Source organism: Mirounga angustirostris, unplaced genomic scaffold (genome assembly GCF_029215605.1).
Source record: "Mirounga angustirostris isolate CCGP_5_RB_7025 unplaced genomic scaffold, mMirAng1.0.hap1 SCAF_7, whole genome shotgun sequence".
NCBI classification, from domain to species: domain Eukaryota; kingdom Metazoa; phylum Chordata; class Mammalia; order Carnivora; family Phocidae; genus Mirounga; species Mirounga angustirostris.
Genome location: NW_026991715.1, coordinates 40,704,048 through 40,725,507, shown reverse-complemented (window position 1 = coordinate 40,725,507; position 21,460 = coordinate 40,704,048). Strand labels below are relative to the sequence as shown.

General features: G+C 46.2%; 1 protein-coding gene across 2 annotated transcripts in view; it reads left to right on the top strand.

Moving 5' to 3' along the window:
* DPYSL3 (dihydropyrimidinase like 3) overlaps positions 1–21,460 on the top strand; it is a 112,983-nt gene that overhangs the window by 49,287 nt on the left and 42,236 nt on the right. Inside the window, exon 1 of one of the 2 annotated variants that reach the window (XM_045894823.3) lies at positions 2,586–2,744. The exons of the other annotated variant lie outside the window; for it this stretch is intronic. Within the exon in view, the coding sequence (XP_045750779.1) occupies positions 2,706–2,744 (39 nt within the window). The 5' untranslated portion in view covers positions 2,586–2,705. Of the gene's footprint in view, positions 1–2,585; positions 2,745–21,460 lie in introns of those variants that run through there. 2 annotated transcript variants of the gene reach the window in all.

Below are 21,460 nucleotides of genomic sequence, written 5' to 3'. Positions count from 1 at the left end.
AGTCATTCTACTGTGGAAAACATCCATGCTGGTTTCACTCCTCACTCTCTTGGCCAGACACAGAGGCATTCTGTGTTGGTGGCTGCCTTTCTTATTCAAAGAAAGGTCAGGCCAAGGAAGGCTTTTTCCTTCAAACTCATCTTGGACACTTTCTTTTGATTTAAGGAAGATAAAGATGATTGAGGGGACAAAAGAGGGAAAAAATAGTGTTTGTTGTACATTTCTGATTGTGGCAACAGCTTGAACTGATTAGCTGGTTATTATGCATTCCTGTGTATGGCTTGTCACTGGAGTCCCATCCGGAGAAACATATCACAAGTCCTATTCTCCATGGCCTCTAGCATGCAAACCTGACCTCAAAGAGTTTAAACCCAAGTCTTCTAATTTGAAACAACACACACACACACACACACACACACACATACAATCAAGTGATCAAAAACATGGTATAAATATGTTTAGTAGAGTGTTCTGGATTATAATGACAGGAACAGAGGACATAAATAGGATGCAAGAAGGGGAAAGAAACCCATAGTATTAAAAAAGAAAAAAAAGGCAGTGGTATTTCTTTAGGATTGTAAATATCCCCTATATATTTTTGTTTTTCTTAAGAACTTGCAAGATCCCTTCCAGCAAATTTGGGACACATCTTTGGGAAAGATACAGAGAGAGCTCTGCAGGGTTTCATAGTATGTAGTTAATTCTCTTTCTACCCTGTTCTAAATATAATCCTGCTCATTTGCATGCCAGTCCCCAGAATGCTTTGTAATTTCACAACTCTTGGCTAGTGGTCTCAGTATAAGAACAAAGCAAAATGTTTTGGGTGTGATTTTGGCCCTAAACCCTGCTCAGGCTTTGCAAAAGAGTACAGGGAGGTGACTTTGCCTGGCGTTCATCCTAGCCAGAGTATCACAGAAATAAAGTGGAAGTGGCTGTGGACTTTTCCTGAGAAGACCGCATTCAGTCCACTTACCCACGAGTAACCAGAAGGTTGGATTAACTCACTTGAGAGGAGGGAGTGTTTCAGTCGCCTTAGTCGCCCCTTCGATTATGTGCCCAGGTTCGTTCATTTTAGGTTTTTCGAAAGCCCAAGCTGGAGTCTTCTGTTCCTATTCTGGTGGATGCTTTATATAGTTCTCTACTGCGGGAAAGGCCTGCAATTTAATGAAAAGATGGCCAGGACTGTGGTCAGTGGCCTGCCTTATAGAAATGTGAATTTAAGATTCTTAACACAGACTTCGTTGCGCATAGTGACATCTGCAGAATATTTAGTAGGCCATTAGCAATGACAACTGGGGAGTGGGGATGGTATGAGACTTGTCTTGAAAGGGTTTTTCAGTTTTTGCAAAGCGAGCCATTTTTGTTCTATAATGGTATGTTTGGAATCATTTTCAAGGAGACCTGAGGGATCTCCTGCACTGGGACCACCAGGTAGCCCCCACCCATAAAACCCAGTTAATTTTAGCCGGTAGCTGAAGGACAATATATTCCAGCGCTGAAAGGCCATGTGTGTGCTCAATGACATGTTGACTTTCGTCTGTCAGCTCTGCCTCAAGTAAACTCGGGATTTTCAGCAGTGCACACGGTTCACTGCCCAGGGGAAGCCACAGTAGTGCTCCTCACACGTCCGTGGCCGCGCACCAGCAATGTGACGGGGCCTTTCAACCACAGGTGTTTTCTACTCGTGCCTCACAGAGCAGCAGTAATGCACTTTCACCAATTCTGAGAGCCAGGCAGCGGAGTTCCTCTACAACGTATTAGTTTGAGACTATTTTTAAGATACGGACGACAGTTGCCGGTAACTGACACGGAGTCCCTCGCAGCCGCGTGAGAGCGAGGGGTTGCTTTACATTTTCCGACACGTAGTGCCAGGGTCTCAGGAGAGCCGCGGGCCGGGCTGCGCCAAGGGCGACCAGGTCTAGGTTTTCTCCGGGCTTCCGCGGCCGCTTTACAGCCGCAGCGGCCGGTAAGAGGCGGCGTGCCGCCCTTCGCTGCAACAAAGACGGCGCCGCCGCCTGCAGCCCGCGCGGAGGCGGAGGGGAGCGGGCTCCGGGAGGGCAGTCGGGAGCCTTCCCCGATCCGGACTGCGGGTCGGGAGGGTGGGAGATCGGACCAGGGGCTGGCCGCGGGCGTTGGCGCTTCCCGGGGCTCGGTCCGCGAGGCCCGGGGGCGACGCTCGCGCTCTTCCTCCTCCACCCGGGACTGCAGCATCCCCGCCCCGAAAAGTCCCTCGCGCCCCCTGGTGGCTGTGAGCCGGCTGGCTCCGCCGCACTCCTAAGTCACAAAAAAAGGAAGAAAAAGAAAAAGTGGGTGAGGCAGATGCAAAGAGGAAAATCAATAGGGATCAGAGAGAAGAGGGAGGAGTCACGGAGCAGCCATTCTGGTCTTTAACGGGGTCCCAGCTGGCACGGCATAAGAAAAAAAAAAAAAAAAAAAAAGCCCGGGCGTGAACGCGAGTGGAGGAGGGTGTGTGTGGCGGGGGGGTCGGGGGTGAAAGGGGGGACCGGGGAGATTTACTATTGTCTCTGGCAGCCGCCGCGGCAGCCCGGGAGGGGGGCGGAGGCGAGAGGAGGCGGCGGCTGTGGCCAGCGCACCATTCGCTCCACCTGATCTCCGGCGCTGCGCGCTGAGGAAGGCGCGGGCAGGCAGGAGCAGGAGCAGAAGGAGGAGGGAGGGAGGCAGCTGCTGCAGCCACCGCCGCCACCATGTCCTACCAAGGCAAGAAGAACATCCCGCGGATCACGGTGAGTGGGGCGCCGGGCGCCGCCGCCTGCGTCTCTCGCTCGCTCGCGGCTCGCTGCGCCGCGGGCGGGGCGCCTTGGATCCCGCCGGCTTCCCCGGTCCGGTCCCCGGGGAGGGACGGGGACCCAGGGTCCCGGGGGTGGAGAGCGGCGGTCAGCCCAGCCGGCGCGCCGGGCGCCACCCAGACGGAACGACCCTGGCGTTTGGGGAAAACAAAACAAAGAGGAAACCCAAAGAGTGGCGCGGAGAACTTTGGACTATGTATCCTCTTTTCCCACCAGCCGGTAGTTTGCATGTAACGCAGGGCTCGGGCCCTCCCAGGACCCCCGCGCCGCCCGGGGTATCAGTGTGCGCTGCCCCAGGCGGGGTGTGCTTTTTGTTTTAGGTTCCTTTTGGCGAGGCGGGGTATGCAGAGATGACACCTTTCCCCAGGGGTGCCTGGTAGCACGACCGCGCCCCTCTCCTAGCTCCAACCCGGTGGCTCTGCCCCCCGCGCCGCGAAGGTGGCGAGGTGTCTAGATCTTGGGTCTTCACCTTGTCCCATTCTTGCCTGCATTCACCCGGTTCATATTTCGGTACGTCATATTCCAGACTGGACAACTAATGTGGCTGTAGCGGGAATGACCCAACTTTTTTTTTTTTTTCTTTGCCCTCGATGCATTTTACATTTTTCATGTCATTTTCTGCCCTTATCCCAAGAAAAGGCTGAGTTTTAAGAGTAGATTTTAGTTTGGGGTCGTAGGCGCACGCTGTGTGCCTTACACGTCCAACTGCCATTGTGTGCAAAAGCGAGCCACCCGCGGGCGGGTGTCAAATGCCCTGGGCGAGCGCCTAGGGCGGGGTGGAGAGGGAACGTGCCATTATCAGGTACAGAAGCCGCATCTTCACCAGAGCCAGCTCTCAGCGGCAAAATACCGCGCCCTGGCTCGGGGTTTCTCTAGGATGCACCGAAATGATGCCCCTGAAAGGAAGGGGCATACGACAAGCTGGGATGAGCATTACCAAAAAAGAGAGGGGCAGGTGGTATGGGGCAAAACAACAATAACAAAAAACACTGACATTTTAGTTTAGCGTGAAGCAGTGTGCTTGTGCTTTGTCTGTTGTGAATGGGGTGTGTGTGTACTCTGTGTGTGTGTGTGTATAGTGGGGGAATGGGTGGCTACTCCATCTTTGCAAGGCGAACAAAGGAAGTGATCAACTGGCCCCTGGGAGGCTCTGCAGCTGCCCCAGGGCAGAGCTGTACCTGCTACTATAGTTAATTTGCCAGGGATCCACCAGATTTTGCTGTGGGCATGAGTCTGTTTGCACTTGCTCCGCTATGTTTGGAACGCCCTGTGTGCTTGAGATTGCCAATGCAGGACCTTACCTCTGTAGGCAGGAGGAAGCTATTCTTGGCTCTAGTGCACTTTATTCTCAAGTGGTTTTGTTTCTATTGAAGCGTGCTATCTTTTTCATGCACCTGAGCTTCACCCCACACAAGTGCACCCCACCCCTAACTGCCGTCCACCTGGTCTTAGGGAATAAACAGTGGCTAGGAGAAAGAGAGGTGGGGATGGGTAGGGATCCTTTAGCCAGGTAAAAGTGTTGGCTGTAAACATATTCTCCTTTATCACTGCGTGATATCATTGACTTCACATTATTGAAGAAACATTGTGGATCTTTTATAATGCGTGGTATTTTCTCAGTGCCAGTTGTCTTTGCAGAGAGCTGTGGAAGGTATCATTAAAAAAAAAAAAAAGACTGGGACAAAAGCTCCATTTTGAGACTGTTTCCCTCACTGAGGAGGGATGAACCCCAGCTCTCATGCTGTTCCATGCGTGAAGCATGCTGCTCACATGCCACTTGCCTTATCTCTGCTATACGTTTGCCAGTTCTCCTGTTTGGGATAAGCAGAGAAAAGGTTATTTACTTATTTTTTCTTTCTAGTCCAAAGACTGCAAGGGTCTTCTTACGGACTCAGCCCGTGCTGTGGCATCGAGGGCCACGCCCATTCTTATAGGTATCACTTGGGCCACCTTTCAGGAGAGCTACAGAAATTTAGCCCTGATGGATAACTTGCCTTCGAGCCCCCGTAAATGTAGCTGTGCCCTAATCCTAGGGCCAGGTTTACAAGGGGTTCCCTTTTGTTCTTGTTTGGATGCTCTTCCCTGGGGTGGCTCCTTCATTTTCCGCACGGCTTCCATCCTTTCTCTCTGTGCATGGGGCGTGGTGCTGCGTAGCTGCCTGTGCCTTTAAGCTGGGGCTGTGTGTCTCCAGCAGCTGTGACGAGAATGGACAGCGGTTGTGAATTTCTTCAAGCCCGACTACCTTGTATTCACATTGTTGCAAGGGGTCTGCGGTGGGGAGGGAGAAGAGGAGCATGGCAGGAAGGGGGCTGTTGGTCTTTGGGGGCAAGGAATCCATTTGTAAATTTTCCTCAGGCTTTGTGTTGTGTTTCTGTGAACAGGGGTTCTATTTTACGTCCAATTATTTCTGCGTGTTTGTATGTCTATAGATGATTATAGTTATCTCCATACTATAAGGGTTGCAATACTCTGCCTAGATATAATGAAAAACGTTAAAATATGGCCGCAGATATACATATATAGAAAACATCGTTAAAGATCTAAATGTGACATATATCCCCTACTGTCAATTCTAGTGTATTTTTAAGTGGTAAGATTATGGCATTTGAATTAAGTTTTCTAGCCTCCCTGTATTCCTTTCTGTGAAGGCTGCCCCACCCAGTAGCTAAAATGTCACTAGAATCTGAGGACCGATGGGGGCAGTCTTTCTTGCTGGATACCCTGTGCCTCCCCAGCCACCACCCTCTGCCACAATTTGCTCCCCCCACCCTACTCCCCGTAAGGCTTTGTTTGTTGTTTTTCCTGCCACCTATTTTTACTGCCCTCCTGAGATCAAAGCCTTCTTATACCTGTGTTTACTGGTTTCTTGGAGAGAGAGGGTTCGTAGAATTGGCTGGGGCTTTCTCTGTGAGTGGCTCAGGCCTCCCATCTTATTGTTCTTTCTCAGGTTATCCATGTGCAATGACCTGTCTGGTCTACCTTGATACTAGCCCTTGCTTCTAAATGTCAGGCTGGCAGCTCAGGCTGGTTCAGCAGATCAGAGCAGGGACCTTGTGCTGCCATTCACCTCCGTCTCCACTGTCTAGCATGGTCCCTAGCACATAGACATCTCATGGTTATCAGTTCAATCAATAAATGAATTAAAAATTGTTCCTAATAAGAAGAGCTCACACCTATTGTGTTTATTTTGTGTCAGGTATTGTGCTGAATGCCTTACCTCCATTGTCTCATTTTGATCCTTGACTCAACACTGTCTGAAAGGTACTATAGTTATCCCCATTTTATAGATCCAGAAACAAAACAAACAAAACCCCCCCAAAAAACCAAAAAATCCCCCAAACCCATTGAAAATCAGACGCCTTTGCCCAGGATCAGAGATTGAGTAAATGTTAGAGGCAGGACTCAAACGTGCACACCTGCTTGAAGTCAAAGTGTTCGCTCCTTACCACCACATTCTTTTTGGTGTTTCTGCTTCTACCATCATTATTACTTGGTGTTAGTGAGGCAAATGGTGTAGAGGAAAGACTCTGCACTCTCTAAGTAGTCCTGGTAGGATCTGGGAAGCGTATTTTGCCTGCCACTGTCAACAGATCCCTTAACACGGTGTCTCCTACTTATATTCAATAAATGTAAATAACACTTTTGGGGGTGGTAGCTAGCCTATCAGTTCTGCAGGTGGAGAGTTAGGATAGTTACAGTCCTTGTTTCCCTCTTGTATGCTACCACTTGAAGCTGACCGCAGGAGTGGGAGGGATCTAACAGTTAAGTTCCAGTGCTTTGTATGTATTCTCTTGTCAAGAGTCTCTGCAAAAACCCATTTTAAGGAAACTGAAGAACAGATAGGTGAAGTTAGTTATCCAGAGTTACCCTGTGAGAATTTTGGGGCAAAGCTGGAAATAAACCCAGGCTTCTCTGTCCTGGTACAGCTGCTGCCTCCCAGAGGCGCATGCAGCAGAGATTTGGAAGGTGTGGGTAAAGAGTTCCAGAATTCCCTCTGGGAGCACATTGCAGAGAATTGCCTTTTTGCAAACGGTAATTGGATTTCCGTAAGATAACGCATTTCGGCCGCATTAGAGGTTGGGTTGAATGTGTGTGATGTTTGGAAATTCCCAGAATACACATCCTCAGGCGGAACACAACCTGGAGAGTTCTTTCCTGGGCGCATAGTCAGGGTGCTGTGGTCTCACTTGAAGGGTGTGATCGTGAGCATTGTGGGTGCCATGGAAAGTTTTTATTCCCAAGGGGAAGGGAAGGGGCCTTATGAAGCGCAGCAGCTGAGCTGGGGGCCTTGAACCAGCCGAGAACCTAGAGGAGACGCGAGTCCAACCCTGCCCCAACCTCTGTGCCTTCTTCTTGCTTCAAGAGGTGTCACTTGGGACTGGGAGCAAATACTAGGAGATGGAGGACTAGCGTTTAGGAGACCAAAAGAGAAGAAGTCACCCACAGTTGGCTTTATCCGTGTAAGGCATCTTGGTAGGGAAATTCCAGAGTAAAAGACGGAGGGAAAGTTAGGAATGGAAAGCATCTTAGATATCTGATCATGGAACTCTCAGCCCAGGCCCTGCCTGGGGTGTTCATTTGTTACTTTATATTTTGAGCAGCTATGTGGTGATTCTCAACCAGGTTATTCCTCTTTCTTTCTTCTTTTTTTCTTTTTCTTTTTTTTTTTTTTAAGATTTTTAAAATTTATTTGAGGGGAGTAGAGAGAGAGAGAGAATCCCAAGCAGACTCCGAGCTGAGTGTGGAGCCCGACACAGGGCTTGATCTCACAACCCTGAGATGATGATCTGAGTCGAAAACTCAATTGACTGAGCCACCCAGGCAGCCCTGGGTTATTCCTCTTTCTGAAACACGAGCGAGCACAGTGCCTCAGGTGTGTAAAGAGCTCTGCCTGTTAGTAGCTATGATGGAGTTGGCTGGGTGTTTGGGGGAATTCTGGAGGAACAGATTTTCTCAGAGAATTCCAGTCTATGTGGTAGAACTGGCAGCTTATAAATGAAAATCTCTCTGCTTATCTCCCTGGGCTGTTGAAAGGCCCAAATGAGGATAGTGACCCTGAAAGCGGTCTCTGAGCCCCGATATCTTCAAAATAGTAAACGCTGATTTATTTATGAAATTTCAGCTACTCTGGAATGTGGAAATTCCTGAAGGGGAAGACATGATAAAGGTCTGGGGTAGAAAGAGGCTACTTAGGAAACTAGTTTTTGAATACAAGTTTTCAAAAACAAAAATTAATACAATGTTATATAGAAGCTCTTGTTATTTTTTTCTTGCTTCAATTATGTTCCAGTGTTCCTCAAAATTAGGCTTCTCGTTCATTTCTGACAATCTAATAGGCCATTTGACTGCCTTTGGTCTTTGATATAGAGACTTTCCCTTAACCTAAATAAAGGGCATTTTTCTTATTTAGTTGCACTACATTGTTTTTCAGTCCTAATTAGCTTGGACACTAAAGTGAAGAGGTTATGAATACCCTTTATGGCAGGTTCTTCACGACTCCCTGTTCAGTAGCTTTTCCTCTGCCCTTTCTCCTCAGTTGGAAAAAACAAAAACCAAAAACACTGAATTTGGAAAAGAATAAAACCTCTTCATGTCCTAATGGGCCCTCTGTTCTTTACCTGTTGACATATTTCATAGAACTATTTGCTTTTGCTTATTACATTTGGGAAGTTACAAAATGTTTACACCAGTAGGACTGTCTCCCTAGGCTATAAATCTGCCCCCCCTTTGATTCAATCAGTGCTCCTAATCATAAGGGGACTGGAAATTTGAATATGTCATCGCCTCCTGTGATGAATGTTAATAGGAAACCTGACCAGCTCCCCACTTACTCCCTCCTCAAATCAGTGCTCCATTTTACCTTTTCTCCCATTTTCTGTAGACCATTCAGAGACAAATGAGAAAGACCCTGGACAACCCAGAGAAATGGGCTATTTTCTGTTTTCACACTCTTCTCTTGTGAAATTTCTCTTTCATCAGACTCAGTCTATGTCTATTTCAATAAATGAAATAGACCAAAAAAACCATGTGGTAGAGTAGGATGAGCCCTTCAGTTTAGCCTCTTTTGTTTGGCCCTAGTCTCTACATGGAGTCTACTTACAAAAACAACTTCTCTTGGGGCACCTGGATGGCTCCATCGGTTAAGCCTCTGACCCTTGGTTTCTGGCTCATGTCATGATCTCAGGGTCGTGGAATCGAGCCCCGCTTCCGGCTCTGCGCTCAGAATGAAGTCTGCTTGTCCCTCTCCCTCTGCTCCAACCCCTGCTCGCTTGTGCTCGCTCTTTCTCAAATAAATAAATAAATAAATAAATAAATACCCAACTTCTCTTGAGGAACTTTCTTCTGTTAATTAGATTGTAGGGATCTCAGTGGTTAGAAAGATGGGACTACGCATAGTGGAGCTGTTAAGCTACCATTTATTGAGTGGTTACGTGGGTTACTTCACTTGACTCCTAGCATCTCCTGTAGCTGCAATGATTAACCACCATTTTTGCCCTCTGGATAGAGGGTCCGAGAGTTTTAGTAACTTGACTAAAGTCACACAGTTGAAAAAGCAAGATCCTGGGGTTGATCCCTCCAGAGGTGAGTTAGTTTCATAGACACGAAAGCAGTCACTCCCTATCCACAGGTGGATCACCTCCAACTGTCCACACCTTTTAGCTCACAAATGCGGGTCAGTGTTCACAGGGCGTGGAAGGAGTGGGGATGATCTGGCCAAAGCTATCACATCACCACTGGAACAACAACCGAGCGTATGTCCTCGTAACGGTGGTTCACGCATTGCTTTGCCAGCTGTCTGAGTTAGCTTCTGGCTTTTGCCCAGACGCACGTATGAGTGCAGGGTGGAAAAGCAGATGCTGTTTTCCTGCCCTGCATAAGTACAGATCTGGGCCCAAGGCCCCTTCACACTCTGTCTCTGTCTGCTTCCCAGACTTGGAAGGAGCCGAGCTCCCCGTTCCCATTCCACAAGAGAAATCCAGGACACGCCCAGCCCTCTAAGCAGGAGGGGGGAGCTCCACTTTAGAATGGTCCAGGAACCTATTTGGGACATCTGGAATTCAAGGACACATTTCTCATGGCTTAATTAGTCTCTTTTTTCCAGGGAAGCACTGGACAATGAAATATGCAGAATAAAGTGAGATTTGCTTTTTTAAGAGAGGAGTTCTGCTTCTGCAAAGGAGCACTCTTGTTTTTTGACACAGGGAACGACAGCCCTGTATGGAGTGTCAGCATGTTGTGCTTCAGGCCTGCCATTGCCTCTGATTTACCCGTGACTTTGGGCAAACCCTTATTATCCCTCTCAGTTCTGCATCAGTCAAATGACAGCATTGAACTAAATGATCTCCAAGGTCCCTGCCAGGGCACATGATCCTATGAGCCTTTATTTTGTCCTCTCTTTTTTCCTGAGATCATGGTCAGCCCCCGTCACTGTGTTCCGAATTTAGAGAAGAGTCGTAAACCCTTTCTGTGAGAGAAGAGAATGCAGTGAGTGAGAAGAAAGAGCAGTCCTTGTTGGCTTAAATTGAGTGGGGCCAGCCCAAATCTGTGTTGGGTCTAAGGGACTTCGGTTGCGTTTTACACTTAAAGTCCCAGCCTTTTTCTCATTCAGAGGGTAGATTTGGTTAATAGACTCTGTACAGGAGAGAAACGGAATAATGATGTCCTTTTCTTCTTCTTTGGTATTAATTCAAATGAGTATTATTAAAATGAGACCATGATTCCTTTGCTGGCACATACAGTTTCTCTTTTGGATAAGGCTACCATCGATAAAGGCACAAAGGTGACAAATTGCCCCAAATCTACACTGGTCAAGCGACTAGGGAGACCAACAGAAAACAGCTCCAAGTCTATATATGCTCCACCAAGCTCTTTTCAGTTGCTCTTGCCAATATTTTAAGTGTGGTGGCTGTCATCCAATGGAAATAACCCCTTCCCAAAAGCCAAATAATGCCATGGTCACCCCATGAGGTAGGGATGGTTTGGATTTTGTTACCACTGAATCTACAGCACTCACTCTTTGGCATATATTAAGCCCTCTGTAAATATTTGTTGAATGGATGGGTACGTTGAACACTTACATTGCAGGAAAAATTTCAAGCTAGAAGATGATCAGAACATGCATACATTTGTGCTTGTACATCATCCTCCCTTTCACTGGCAGCTCTCTTGAATATTAACTTTTAAGAGAGATGGCCTGGCTCTAAGAAACCAGCAGAGAGGATCACTGAGCCAAGAGAAACAGGACGGCACATCAGCAGAACGAGCAGAGTCAACTGTACTCTGGGACCTGACCAGTGCCCATGGAGCCCGGCCCTCATTTGTACTTCTCTCCTTGTAGACCTCCCTTCCTTCCCTTCTTCCAAATCCTGCACCTGACCCCATTCTCAGCCTGTTTCAGGGCCTACCTGGGTACATCTTGCTTGCAAACAGACCCGTTGTTTCTCTTCCAGGAAATGATTTAAAAGAAAGAGAACTTTATGCCTCCTTTCAACTCGAGAAAATTGTCACCATGACTTTTTGAACCAGGATCCAACATAGATCTGAATCGAGGCCTTTCTGCCTTTGCCTAGAAACCGCAAGCCATTGGAGTTATTAGCAGCAGTTAGACAGGGCAGTCTGCATTGTACAGAAAACCCCACCTTTTAGAAGACTCGATGAAGGAGAAGCCCCTAGGTCTTTTTTGCTTCCCTATTAGGGTTGGCCATTTAGATGGAATGTTTTTATGCTTGTGTATATATGTAATACTTTATGTATTAGAAAATGTCATGTATAACATAACCAAGTGTAATAACAGCATTTGGCTCTTTTTTTGATTGTAGAACACGTATTGACCATTGGTTCTGGACCTAGCAATGCGATACTTGCCTCTGGAGCATCTAATCTGGAACACAGAGGGGAAATTAGTTTACGACAACAGCTACCACTACTACTAACAATAACAAATATTTATTGTATCCTGTGTTGAGTGCTTTTTAGTCATTACCATAATCACGTAATCCTCAGAACTGTTCAGTTAGGTGGATGGATTTCCAACTCGGTCTTCCCATTTCATTGTGGAGAACACTTAGATCAGAAGATTTGCCTAACATCACATAAGCCTTCAGTGGTGGAACCAAAATTCGAACTGACTTAGCCCACATTCTTAACTGCTAGGTGGAGCAACCTTAAATTCTACCTTCTTTTATCTTCTCCCACCTCCAGGGTCATGAGACACTCGTGCAAATTGGAGTTCACTTAATTCAGGTCCAGGGTGAAGGCTTTCCCTGCACCTGTTTCCTATGAACCATGAGTAGTTGAGGTTATGGGAGGTACAGAGAACAGCCATTTGGTGCCCTCCTCTGCATGAGCGCCACCTGGTTCTGGAAGCCCTCCAGCCTTCCCATTACAGGCAGCCTCACTTCCCAGTATGTCCAGAGCTGCTCCACACGATGGCACATTCAGGGCCAACTTGCCAGGGAGGAGGCCACCACTCTTAGCAAAGAAGACTATTTTGCATTGAATTAACAAAAATACCAGTGAGGATTTCTTCTTAACGTGGATTTGAATGCCTCCTTCTAATTCCATACCCCACAGGACATTCCCCAGCTTCTCAATAAATCCAAAGCAAGATTCTGCTGAGGTTTTGATTAAATGTAGCTCTGTGAGATTGATAGAGTCAGAATTCCCTTAGAGAGTATTTTAGTCTAAACTTCCCTTACAGGTGAAGAAACGGAGATGGAGACACAAGTGGGGCTGAATGAATTAGGGCTTCTTCTGTCTGGTCTATTGTAGGGCGCTGAATTTTAAAATTAAGTAGGAATTTTTTCCCCCCAATACAAAAAACAGCATGAGGGTTACAGAAGAATTTACCAAAATAAACAAAATGAGTACAATACAAATAAGCTATGGTGAAATTAATCAGAGACAGCCATTGTTAAATTTTATGAATACACCCATTTAGAACTTTTTCTCAAGACTGTATATGCCATTTATTAAAATGGTACAACGTAGTGTTCATGCTGTTTTATGTCTTGCTTTCCATTCCACAATATATTATAACATCTTCCCATGTTTCAAATATTCTTCCATAACATAATTTTAAAAACCCACATATTATCCCAGTGCTTGGGGATCTGGTTAAATTAATCCCATTTTGTTTGAATTTTTGTGTTTGTTTCTACGATTGTAGGATTAACAACAAACATGAAATGATGCATTTGTTTTCAACTGCCGTTTTTTAGGTGAACTTAAATTAAAAGGTATTCCAGGATGAGAGGTTGGGTAACTTGCCCCGAGTTGCTCAGCTCAAGACTGCCAGCCTATAGATTTGAAACCCATTGTCTTTCATCTTCGTCCTATATTCTAGTCATTGCTCTGATTGCTTTGGCAGTTGGGCCATTTTCCATGGAGAGCTCTGCCTTCCCTTTCTCTTCTGCTCTTGAGAGAGCACGTTGGTTTTCTCACGTCCGCCCTTGCTTGCCTGTCTGATTCGCTGAGGCTGTTGACATTTGTAGAGGTACACAGTGTCCTGAGACCTGAAGCTACACAGCTGGAGAGGAAACATGCCTAGCTCTTTCTCCACTCTCCTTAATGGCTTAACCTATGAGCTTGGAAGCTGGTTTTAATTTTACATTCTCTGTGTGTATATGTATGTTTGTTTTTAAAACTTTTTTCGTCTTAATTCTTTCAAGGAGACCTTTATTTGAAATCATATACTCTTTCCCTCAAAGCCAATTTGTGCCCCAAATCGTGATGAGATTACTTTGTTTGGGGATATTGATAAATTCAGCTTGGGGTTTCTGGTTTATCCAACTAAATTGGTTTAAATTATGGCCTTACAGAGAGAAAGGGCATAAACAACTTAGAAGGTTTTAAAGCAATTGGATCTAATCCTCCGCTTTAGAGACTTCATCCTGGGTTGATTCCACAAAGAAGGTATGTTTTGTTTTGTTTTTATTTCAGTTACTTCGTGGCGTGCTCTATCTCAGACCCTTTTTGATGTGAGAAATTATGGGAAACACTGAGCTTTGCTCAGTTCAGGGCAGGAAGAGAAATAAGGGATCCATTATTCCAACCCCTCATTTTAATGATTAAGAAAATATGGGCCAAAGAGGGAAAATAATTTGCCAAAGGTCACACAGCAAAATAATTAAGGAAAAAAAGCGTAGTACTCATTTCCCTTACTCTAGTTCAGTACTTTTCTCACCTCTCCCCCCCTTTTTTTTGAGGCAGGGGAATTTGAGGGCCTGTTGTTGGCTGAATTTTGTCCCCTCAAAGTTTGTGTGGTGAGGTCCTAACCCCTAGTACCTCAGAATGTGACTGGATTGGGCGATAGGGCCTTAAAGACATGACTGAGGTAAATGAGGTCATTAGGGTAGGTCCTAATCCATTATGACTGGCTCTGTAAGAAGAGTTTAGGACAGAAGTCACAGAGCAAGACCGTCTGAAGACACAGGGAGGAGAAGGCCATCTGCAAGTCAAGGAGAGAGGCCTCAGGAGAAACCAACCCTGCCGACACCTTGATCTTGAACTTCCAGTTTCCAGAACTGTGGGAAAATCAATAACTGTTTTAATTAAGACACTCAGTCTGTGGTACTCTGTTATGGCAGCCCTAGCAGACTGATACGGGGGGAAGGTAAGGACAAAGACATTTAAAGATTCAAATCTTCAAACTTGAGAAGTTCTCAATGAACAGAAAAGGGAAACCCACATAAATAATGTAAGAAATGATACCATGTCAGAGCCCATACGGACTGATTTTTAGTCATAATTTTATCCATGACATCTCATTTCATCCTTATGTCCAGATTATAATTATCTATAGCTCTACTTTACAGTTGAAGAAACAGATTCAGGAGGTTATCCTACCTCAAGTTACATAGTTAATAACTAAGTGGTAGAGCGAGCTCCCAGTTCACCTCCTTGTCTGACTTGAAACACTTACCTCGCACTCGGTGCTACTTCCCTGGCAGGAAGTTAATCCCAGCTGCACTGTCACCAGTGTCATCTAGTTGTTTAAAGTTAGGAAGAAGAAGGGGCGCCTGGGTGGCTCAGTCGTTGAGCATCTGCCTTTGGCTCAGGTCATGATCCCAGGGTCCTGGGATCGAGCCCCGCATCGGGCTCCCTGCTCGGCGGGAAGCCTGCTTCTCCCTCTCCCCCTGCTTGTGTTCCTGCTCTCGCTATCTCTCTCTCTGTCAAATAAATAAATAAAATCTTAAAAAAAAAAAAAAAGTTAGGAAGAAGAAAATGTACTCCAGAGTCTCAGCGACTCGCAATCCACCTAATGGATTGGACAGGACATATCTGGCCCCTGATTTTTAAGAAGAATACAGAAAACGGGGAAATTTTAAAAGATAATCAAGCCATTTGAATTTCACTAAAAGTCTTCCCAGTAGCTTTATACCTTCACCTGTCGAAATGGACAGGTATACATAGTGAAGGATTAAGGTTTGGAATGGTGGACCCCAGGCCCCAAAGAAATCTGACGCATCGCAGGGGAATCACTTACCCACACTGGGTCATATTTGCTAGAGCAGGAATCCAGACCCATACATCTGTAACATGAGCAGATGTGGAAACTATCTATGCCAGAGTTTTATAATGACATATTTTGGAAGTATTTTCAACAGGAAGGCCTGATAAATATGCAGTCAACTAAAAAAAACCAAAACAACAACAAAAAAACCCCGTCCAATTAATTTGAGCTACTGGTAAACCCAAAGCTTATCATATGGGAAACATGAGGTGCTTTACGTATGGAATGTAATTGGCTGTCTTGCAGCTCCATCCTCCCTGTTTTGTGTGGTCTATCAGTGCTTCAGTGTAGAGGTTAAAGTCACTTGGACTTTATCAGTAAGAAGGCGCAATCAAGTTAAGAGGGGGATAGGGTTTGTTTCCAGCAGATCCTGGGGCTAAGACTCAGCTCAGCTCCAGACTAGCCATGCAACTTTGTTGGCTCTGCCTTTAGAGTAGAATCTCAATCCAAGCCCTTGTCACTATTTATCATCACTCACCACCGCCCTAGCTCAAGCCTCCCTGGTCTTACTGTAACCCCCTAATTGATCTTTGTGCTCCCACTTTGCCTACACATAGGTCATTCTCTGGGCATAACCAGGGTGATCCTTTACAAATATAAATCAGATCAAGTTGCTCTCCCACCTTGAACATCTGTTGCACTGGGAATAAAACAGCCGGTGGCTCTCCAGATTCCACGTGGCCTGGCCCTGACTGTCCTCCCCTCTGGACTCCTAGCCCTGGCGCTGCTCCTCAGTGACTGACATCAGCCATCCTTGGCTCTCACGCTCCCTGGGCCGTGTTCTTCCCCAGCTCAGGGCTGCCGTGCTCGATGCTCCCTGGGAGGGGGAGCGGTCTCTCCTAAGGGCCATTCTTGACTTGGCTCCCTCCCTCAGATCATTCAGAGTTCCGTTCCGCTGACAGCTTCTTAGACATGCCTTCTTTGAAAACCTCCTCAAGACAGTTCCAAGCCTCTGCTCTCCCCTCACCCTCTGTCTGAATTCCCCTTATCACAGTTGCAAGTACACTACTAATTTAGTTAGCTTATTTATTCTTTGCTTTTCCAACCACTACAGTACAGTGGCAGGGAATGTATTTTGTTCATGTTGTATCCCTACTACCATGAACAGGGGGCATTTATAAACATTAAATGACAGAATGAATAGATAAATAAATCAGGGAATGAAAAGGCTCACTGCTTCTTTACTTTAGGCTCATGTACTTTCCTTGGGGTCAGTGGTTTGGGGAGAACAGGTGTCAAGGAAACAGGGTTATCAGAAGGCTACTGACCTGCCTGCTCCATGGTGACAGGGACCACTTCTGTGTCTTTCCCCACTGTATCACCCAGGCCTGGCTCAGTCTCACCTTGAATGAATGGAGCCATGAGCAAAGGTGGGAAGATTTGAGAACAGTGGCCAAAGTGGTAACACATGGACAGACACCTGCTCCCTCTGAGCCAAAGGGAAGAGACTTGCAACAGTTTTAACTTGCTTGCTGTTTTTTGGACACAGTTGAGTACATGTCACAATGCACATCTTGCTTGGGTAGGCATCCAACACTGGCTACTCTAAACGTCAGTCCTCAGAGCACTTTTTGAAACATTTCTGAGCGGAGACGGGTCATAAAAGAAAGGACTATTTGGGAATTATTTCAAGATTATTTTGCTGGTGTTAGAATCATAGAATGTGCAATAGTGCTTATGAGGCGGAGAAACAACAAGGCTTTGCAGGTAGGGAGGAAGTCTGCAGGCCTTCAGGCATGGGGCATACAGTCCTGTGATTTTAGTGTGATACTTGCAAATGGAAGGCTGTCTGAAATACATCCTAGGAGGTGCCTAATGTGTGAAGGAACCTTTTGTTACAGGCTTAACTGCCTGCCAATCTCATTTTTGAGTTCTGATAATTTTTTTTTTTAAAGATTTTATTTATTCATTTGAGACATAGAGATACACAGAGAGAGAGAGCATGAGCAGGGAGAGAGGCAGAGGGAGAGGGAGAAGCAGGCTCCCCGCTGAGCCAGGAGCCTGATGCGGGGCTTGATCCCAGGACCCTGGGATCATGACCTGAGCCGAAGGCAGACGCTTAACCATCTGAGCCACCCAGGCGCCCCGAGTTCTGATAATTTTTAAATGGAGGCTCAGTTGTATTTATTTCAAGGGTTCATTTCATTCAGAGTCCGCCTGACCTCTTGAAGTCCTTGTTCTTGGAGAATCTGCACTTTTCTCTGTCTGTGTTACTTGGAGAAGTTTGGGGCCCAAGAGTCAAAAAATAGCCACTTCTTTAATAACCACCTGTCTATCAAATAAAAACAGAGCTGTGGGTTTGCAGGTTTCTAGGCAGATAGAAGAATGAGCAAGAGAATTGATCATTACCACTGCTAATTGTGCCAAGAAAGAGCCGGAAAAGAAGTGAGCTGGTCCATCCTCTCAGCTCCCCATGCTCCTTAGGAAGTATTTGGATTCTTGTAGGAAGGTAGTTTGTATACACACACACACACACACACACACACACACACACACACACGTACACACTAAAAAGAAATGAAATGTCAAGCTACTTTTCAGGGATAGAGGAGAAAGCAGGTAGGCATCCAGGTGAGAAGCACTGGCCTGAGATTTGTGTCCTAGCCTGTAAAGAAATCTGCATTTATTGAGCACCTACTATGCACCAGAGTTTGGGCTTACTCCTCACTTTAGTCCTTTGGGGCGGATATCATTTATTTTCCTCATTTCACAGTGAGGACTGGACTCCTGAGCCCTTCCCCTTTCCTCCGCTCCGTCTGGCACGGATTCACCGCTTGGGTTCCTTAGCTATAGAGTGAGTGATGAGACCCCTCTCTGTGCTCCTTTACAGACCCAATCTCTGACGTCTGGTCTCTGAGGCAGAACAAACTGGGGGACATCTCTGGTCTTGGAAATAGTCCCTTCCTCCCACGACCTCTCTCCAAGGACCCTTTCCACTGCAACGTGGTGTGAGCTGAAACATCCCAGCTGTACGCTCTCTTAACGCCTCCACCACAGGACCGGTTTGGGGAAGTTGCATAAGCCAGTGGTTATATGCTTATAACCACAATCCCCAGGCAGCCCCACCAATTTTAAAAGTATAAGGTCAGACTTGGAGAAGAATCCCTGTGGCCTCTGCAAATAGCTGGGGAGCAGTCGCCTTGTCATTTGAAGGTGCCGCTCACACATTCCATGGCCCAAGCCCGCATTCCTCCCCTGGGAATTGGAATTGGCCGGCTTTCAGATTCAGTGAAAGGGTTTCTTGTTTCTGACAAGCAATAGGGTGGGAATTCACTAGGCTTCCCTGTCATTCTAAAGGCTCCGTCAAAGCCAGCTGCCAGTCCGAAATGATCAAAGAGGAGTCTACTTCTAAAAGAGGAAGTGAGTACCACTTACTGGACAGCAGCCCAGAGAGGCCAAGTGCCTTGCTCAGGGTCGCAGAGCTAAGACCAGAATCTGGGGCTCCTGACCCTCATTCTGGGAGTCTTCCTACTCTTCTTTGTCGCCTTTCACTTGGCTTGGCCAGGTTCTTTATGGCATTAACTCAAGTCCATCCATTAACACTTGCCCATCCTCCTAAATCACAGGCTCCCATGTCTAGCTATTTGCTTCATGGCTGTGTGGTTGACCAGCACCTCAAAATCATTCCTGATACTCTTGCACCTCAACTTTTTTCCTCTCTTTTCTGTTCTCCATTTTTATTCATGAGTCCTTCTTGGCCACCTTGCCTTGAAACTTCAGTTAACTTAGACACATCATTTTCCCTTCCCCTTCAGTTGCTGAGTTGATTCTAGCTTTCCTCCACAACATGGCATGCATTTTCTAATCCATATTCTTGCTGTCGCTTGGACCATAGCCATCACCTTATTCTTTTTCCTCTTTATAATTTTCTTTATTAAGCCCCTTGTAAAAGTTATAAAATGGTGTATGCTTTGTGCAACGAGTGACATAATGTAAATAAACGGTGGAGAAAGAGGAAGGAACAAGTAAGTTTTCCATACCTCTTCCATCTTCATCCTTTCCCCCTACCATATCCAGTGTTAATAATTTGGTGTACATCTTTCCAGACCTTTCTCCTGCTCGCATGAAAACATAATAAACACATTTACATATAGTATTATTTTTTTTTTGCTTTTACAACAATAAAATCATATGTTGCACATTGATCTGTGGGTTATTTAAAGTCAAGATGTAGATTTAACTTGTTGAAAAAATAGGCGTATGACAACCCATTGAATGGCTGTATTGCAGTGTTATTACATCATGTCCCACAGCTGGCTATTCAGGGACTGGGCGGGATATTTTCGGCTTGCCTCTCCAGTTACCCCCTCCACTTTTTCTGCTCTGCTCCATGCCTTGCGGCTGTCTGGCCTGCATCTGTAGGCCCTTTGCCCTTGGGCTCCTACTTGGATTCAGTTCCTTCAGCACAACTAGGAGATTGGAAGGACGGTGCACTGCTGAGGTCAGGGTATCTCGCCCTCCTGACTCCTCCCTGCTGGGTCACTGACGAGTGGCTGCATGCCTCTCCTGAAGGTCCCAGCTCCTGTCAGACAGAGCTGTGCATACAGCTGCTCTCAGCTGGGCAAGTACTCCCTCCCCTTGTCAGCTTCAGGCTTGGGGATGGGATGGCTTCCCGCTCTTGGTAGGCCCTAGACGCTGCACATCCATTTAATTTCCCAAACCCTGCCCACACTTTGTTAAAGAATCCCTTTGTTAAACTCTCTTTAATAATCCAGTTAGAATATTCTCATTTTCCTGGTGGTCTGAATGGTATAAGCTGTTTCTTTTCTTTCTTTTTTCTTCTCTCCTGCCACTTGCTATTGCTTTCTAACTGGTTTCTTCCTTTATCTCCAGCATGATTATTCTGTCAGCTTAATTTTCTCTTCTACTTGGAGATTGCATTTCATTCATTTTCTCAGAATCCTTCTAGAGCTCCCCAGCATTCACAGAATGAAGGTCAAACTCTTTAGCCAGCCATCTCTTGCGTCCCCCATTCCAGAACCCTAGGCATCAGGGACTCTGCCCAACACCACAGTTGCCTACTGAAATGCATTTCTTGCGTTCATACAGTTGGTTCTCCCACTGACTGGTTATGTGATGTTGGACCATGAGCCAACCTCTGTAAGTTTTCATGTCTTCATCAATTCAGTGAGGAGAATAGCAGCCTTTCACTGATGATTCATTGATCTCTTCGAAGATTGGGATGCCTGGGTGGCTCAGTTGGTTAAGCATCTCCCTTCAGCTCAGGTCATGATCCCAGGGTCCTGGTATCGAGTCCCGCATTGGGCTCTTTGCTCAGTGGGGAGCCTCCTTCTCCCTTTGCCTCCCTGCCACTCTCTCTTTCTCTCTCATAAATAAATAAATAAAATCTTTAAAAAAAGAAGGTTTCAGTAAATGCTAGTTATGAATCATTGTTCCTCGGGGCACCTGGGTGGCTCAGTCCATTGCGTGTCTGACTTTTGGTTTTGGCTCAGATTGTGATTTCAGGGTCTTGAGATCGAAACCCCTGTTGGGCTCTGTGCTCAGCAGGGAGTCTGCCTGAGATTCTCTCCCCCTCTCCCTCTGCCCTATTACTCCCCCCCGCCCCCGGCTCTCTGTCTCTCAAATAAAATAAATAAATCTTTTAAAAAAATAAACTGTTATTCCCCCACTCTGATCAGAATTATCTCTTTGGCCATACCCGGGTGTCCAGATTAGCCATCTTCCCAAGACCTACGTCGATAAGGCCTCTGTGAACCCTTCTTTGGTTTCTCCTGGACAGAGGATTTTTCTCCCTTTCTCTCTCTCTCTCTTCATTGACAGACTTTGCTTTTTAGAGTACTTTGAGGTTTACAGAAAAATTGAGTAGAAAGCACAGAGCACTCTCATAAACTCCCTCCATCCCCCCCCACCCCAAAGTTTCCTGTTATCCGCATATGGCATTGGTGTGGTACATTTGTTACAACTGATGAGCCAGTATTGATCTGTTATTAACAGAAGTTGATAGTTTTACATGAAGGTTCACTCTTGTGCAGTTCTGTGGTTTTGACAAATGCATAATGTCCCGTACCCACAATTAAAGTATCTTATGGCATGGTTTCACTGCCCCCCAAATCCTCAGGGCACCGTCTGTTCACCTACTCACCACCCCCTCACCCCCCACCTCCCCACATCAGTGGTA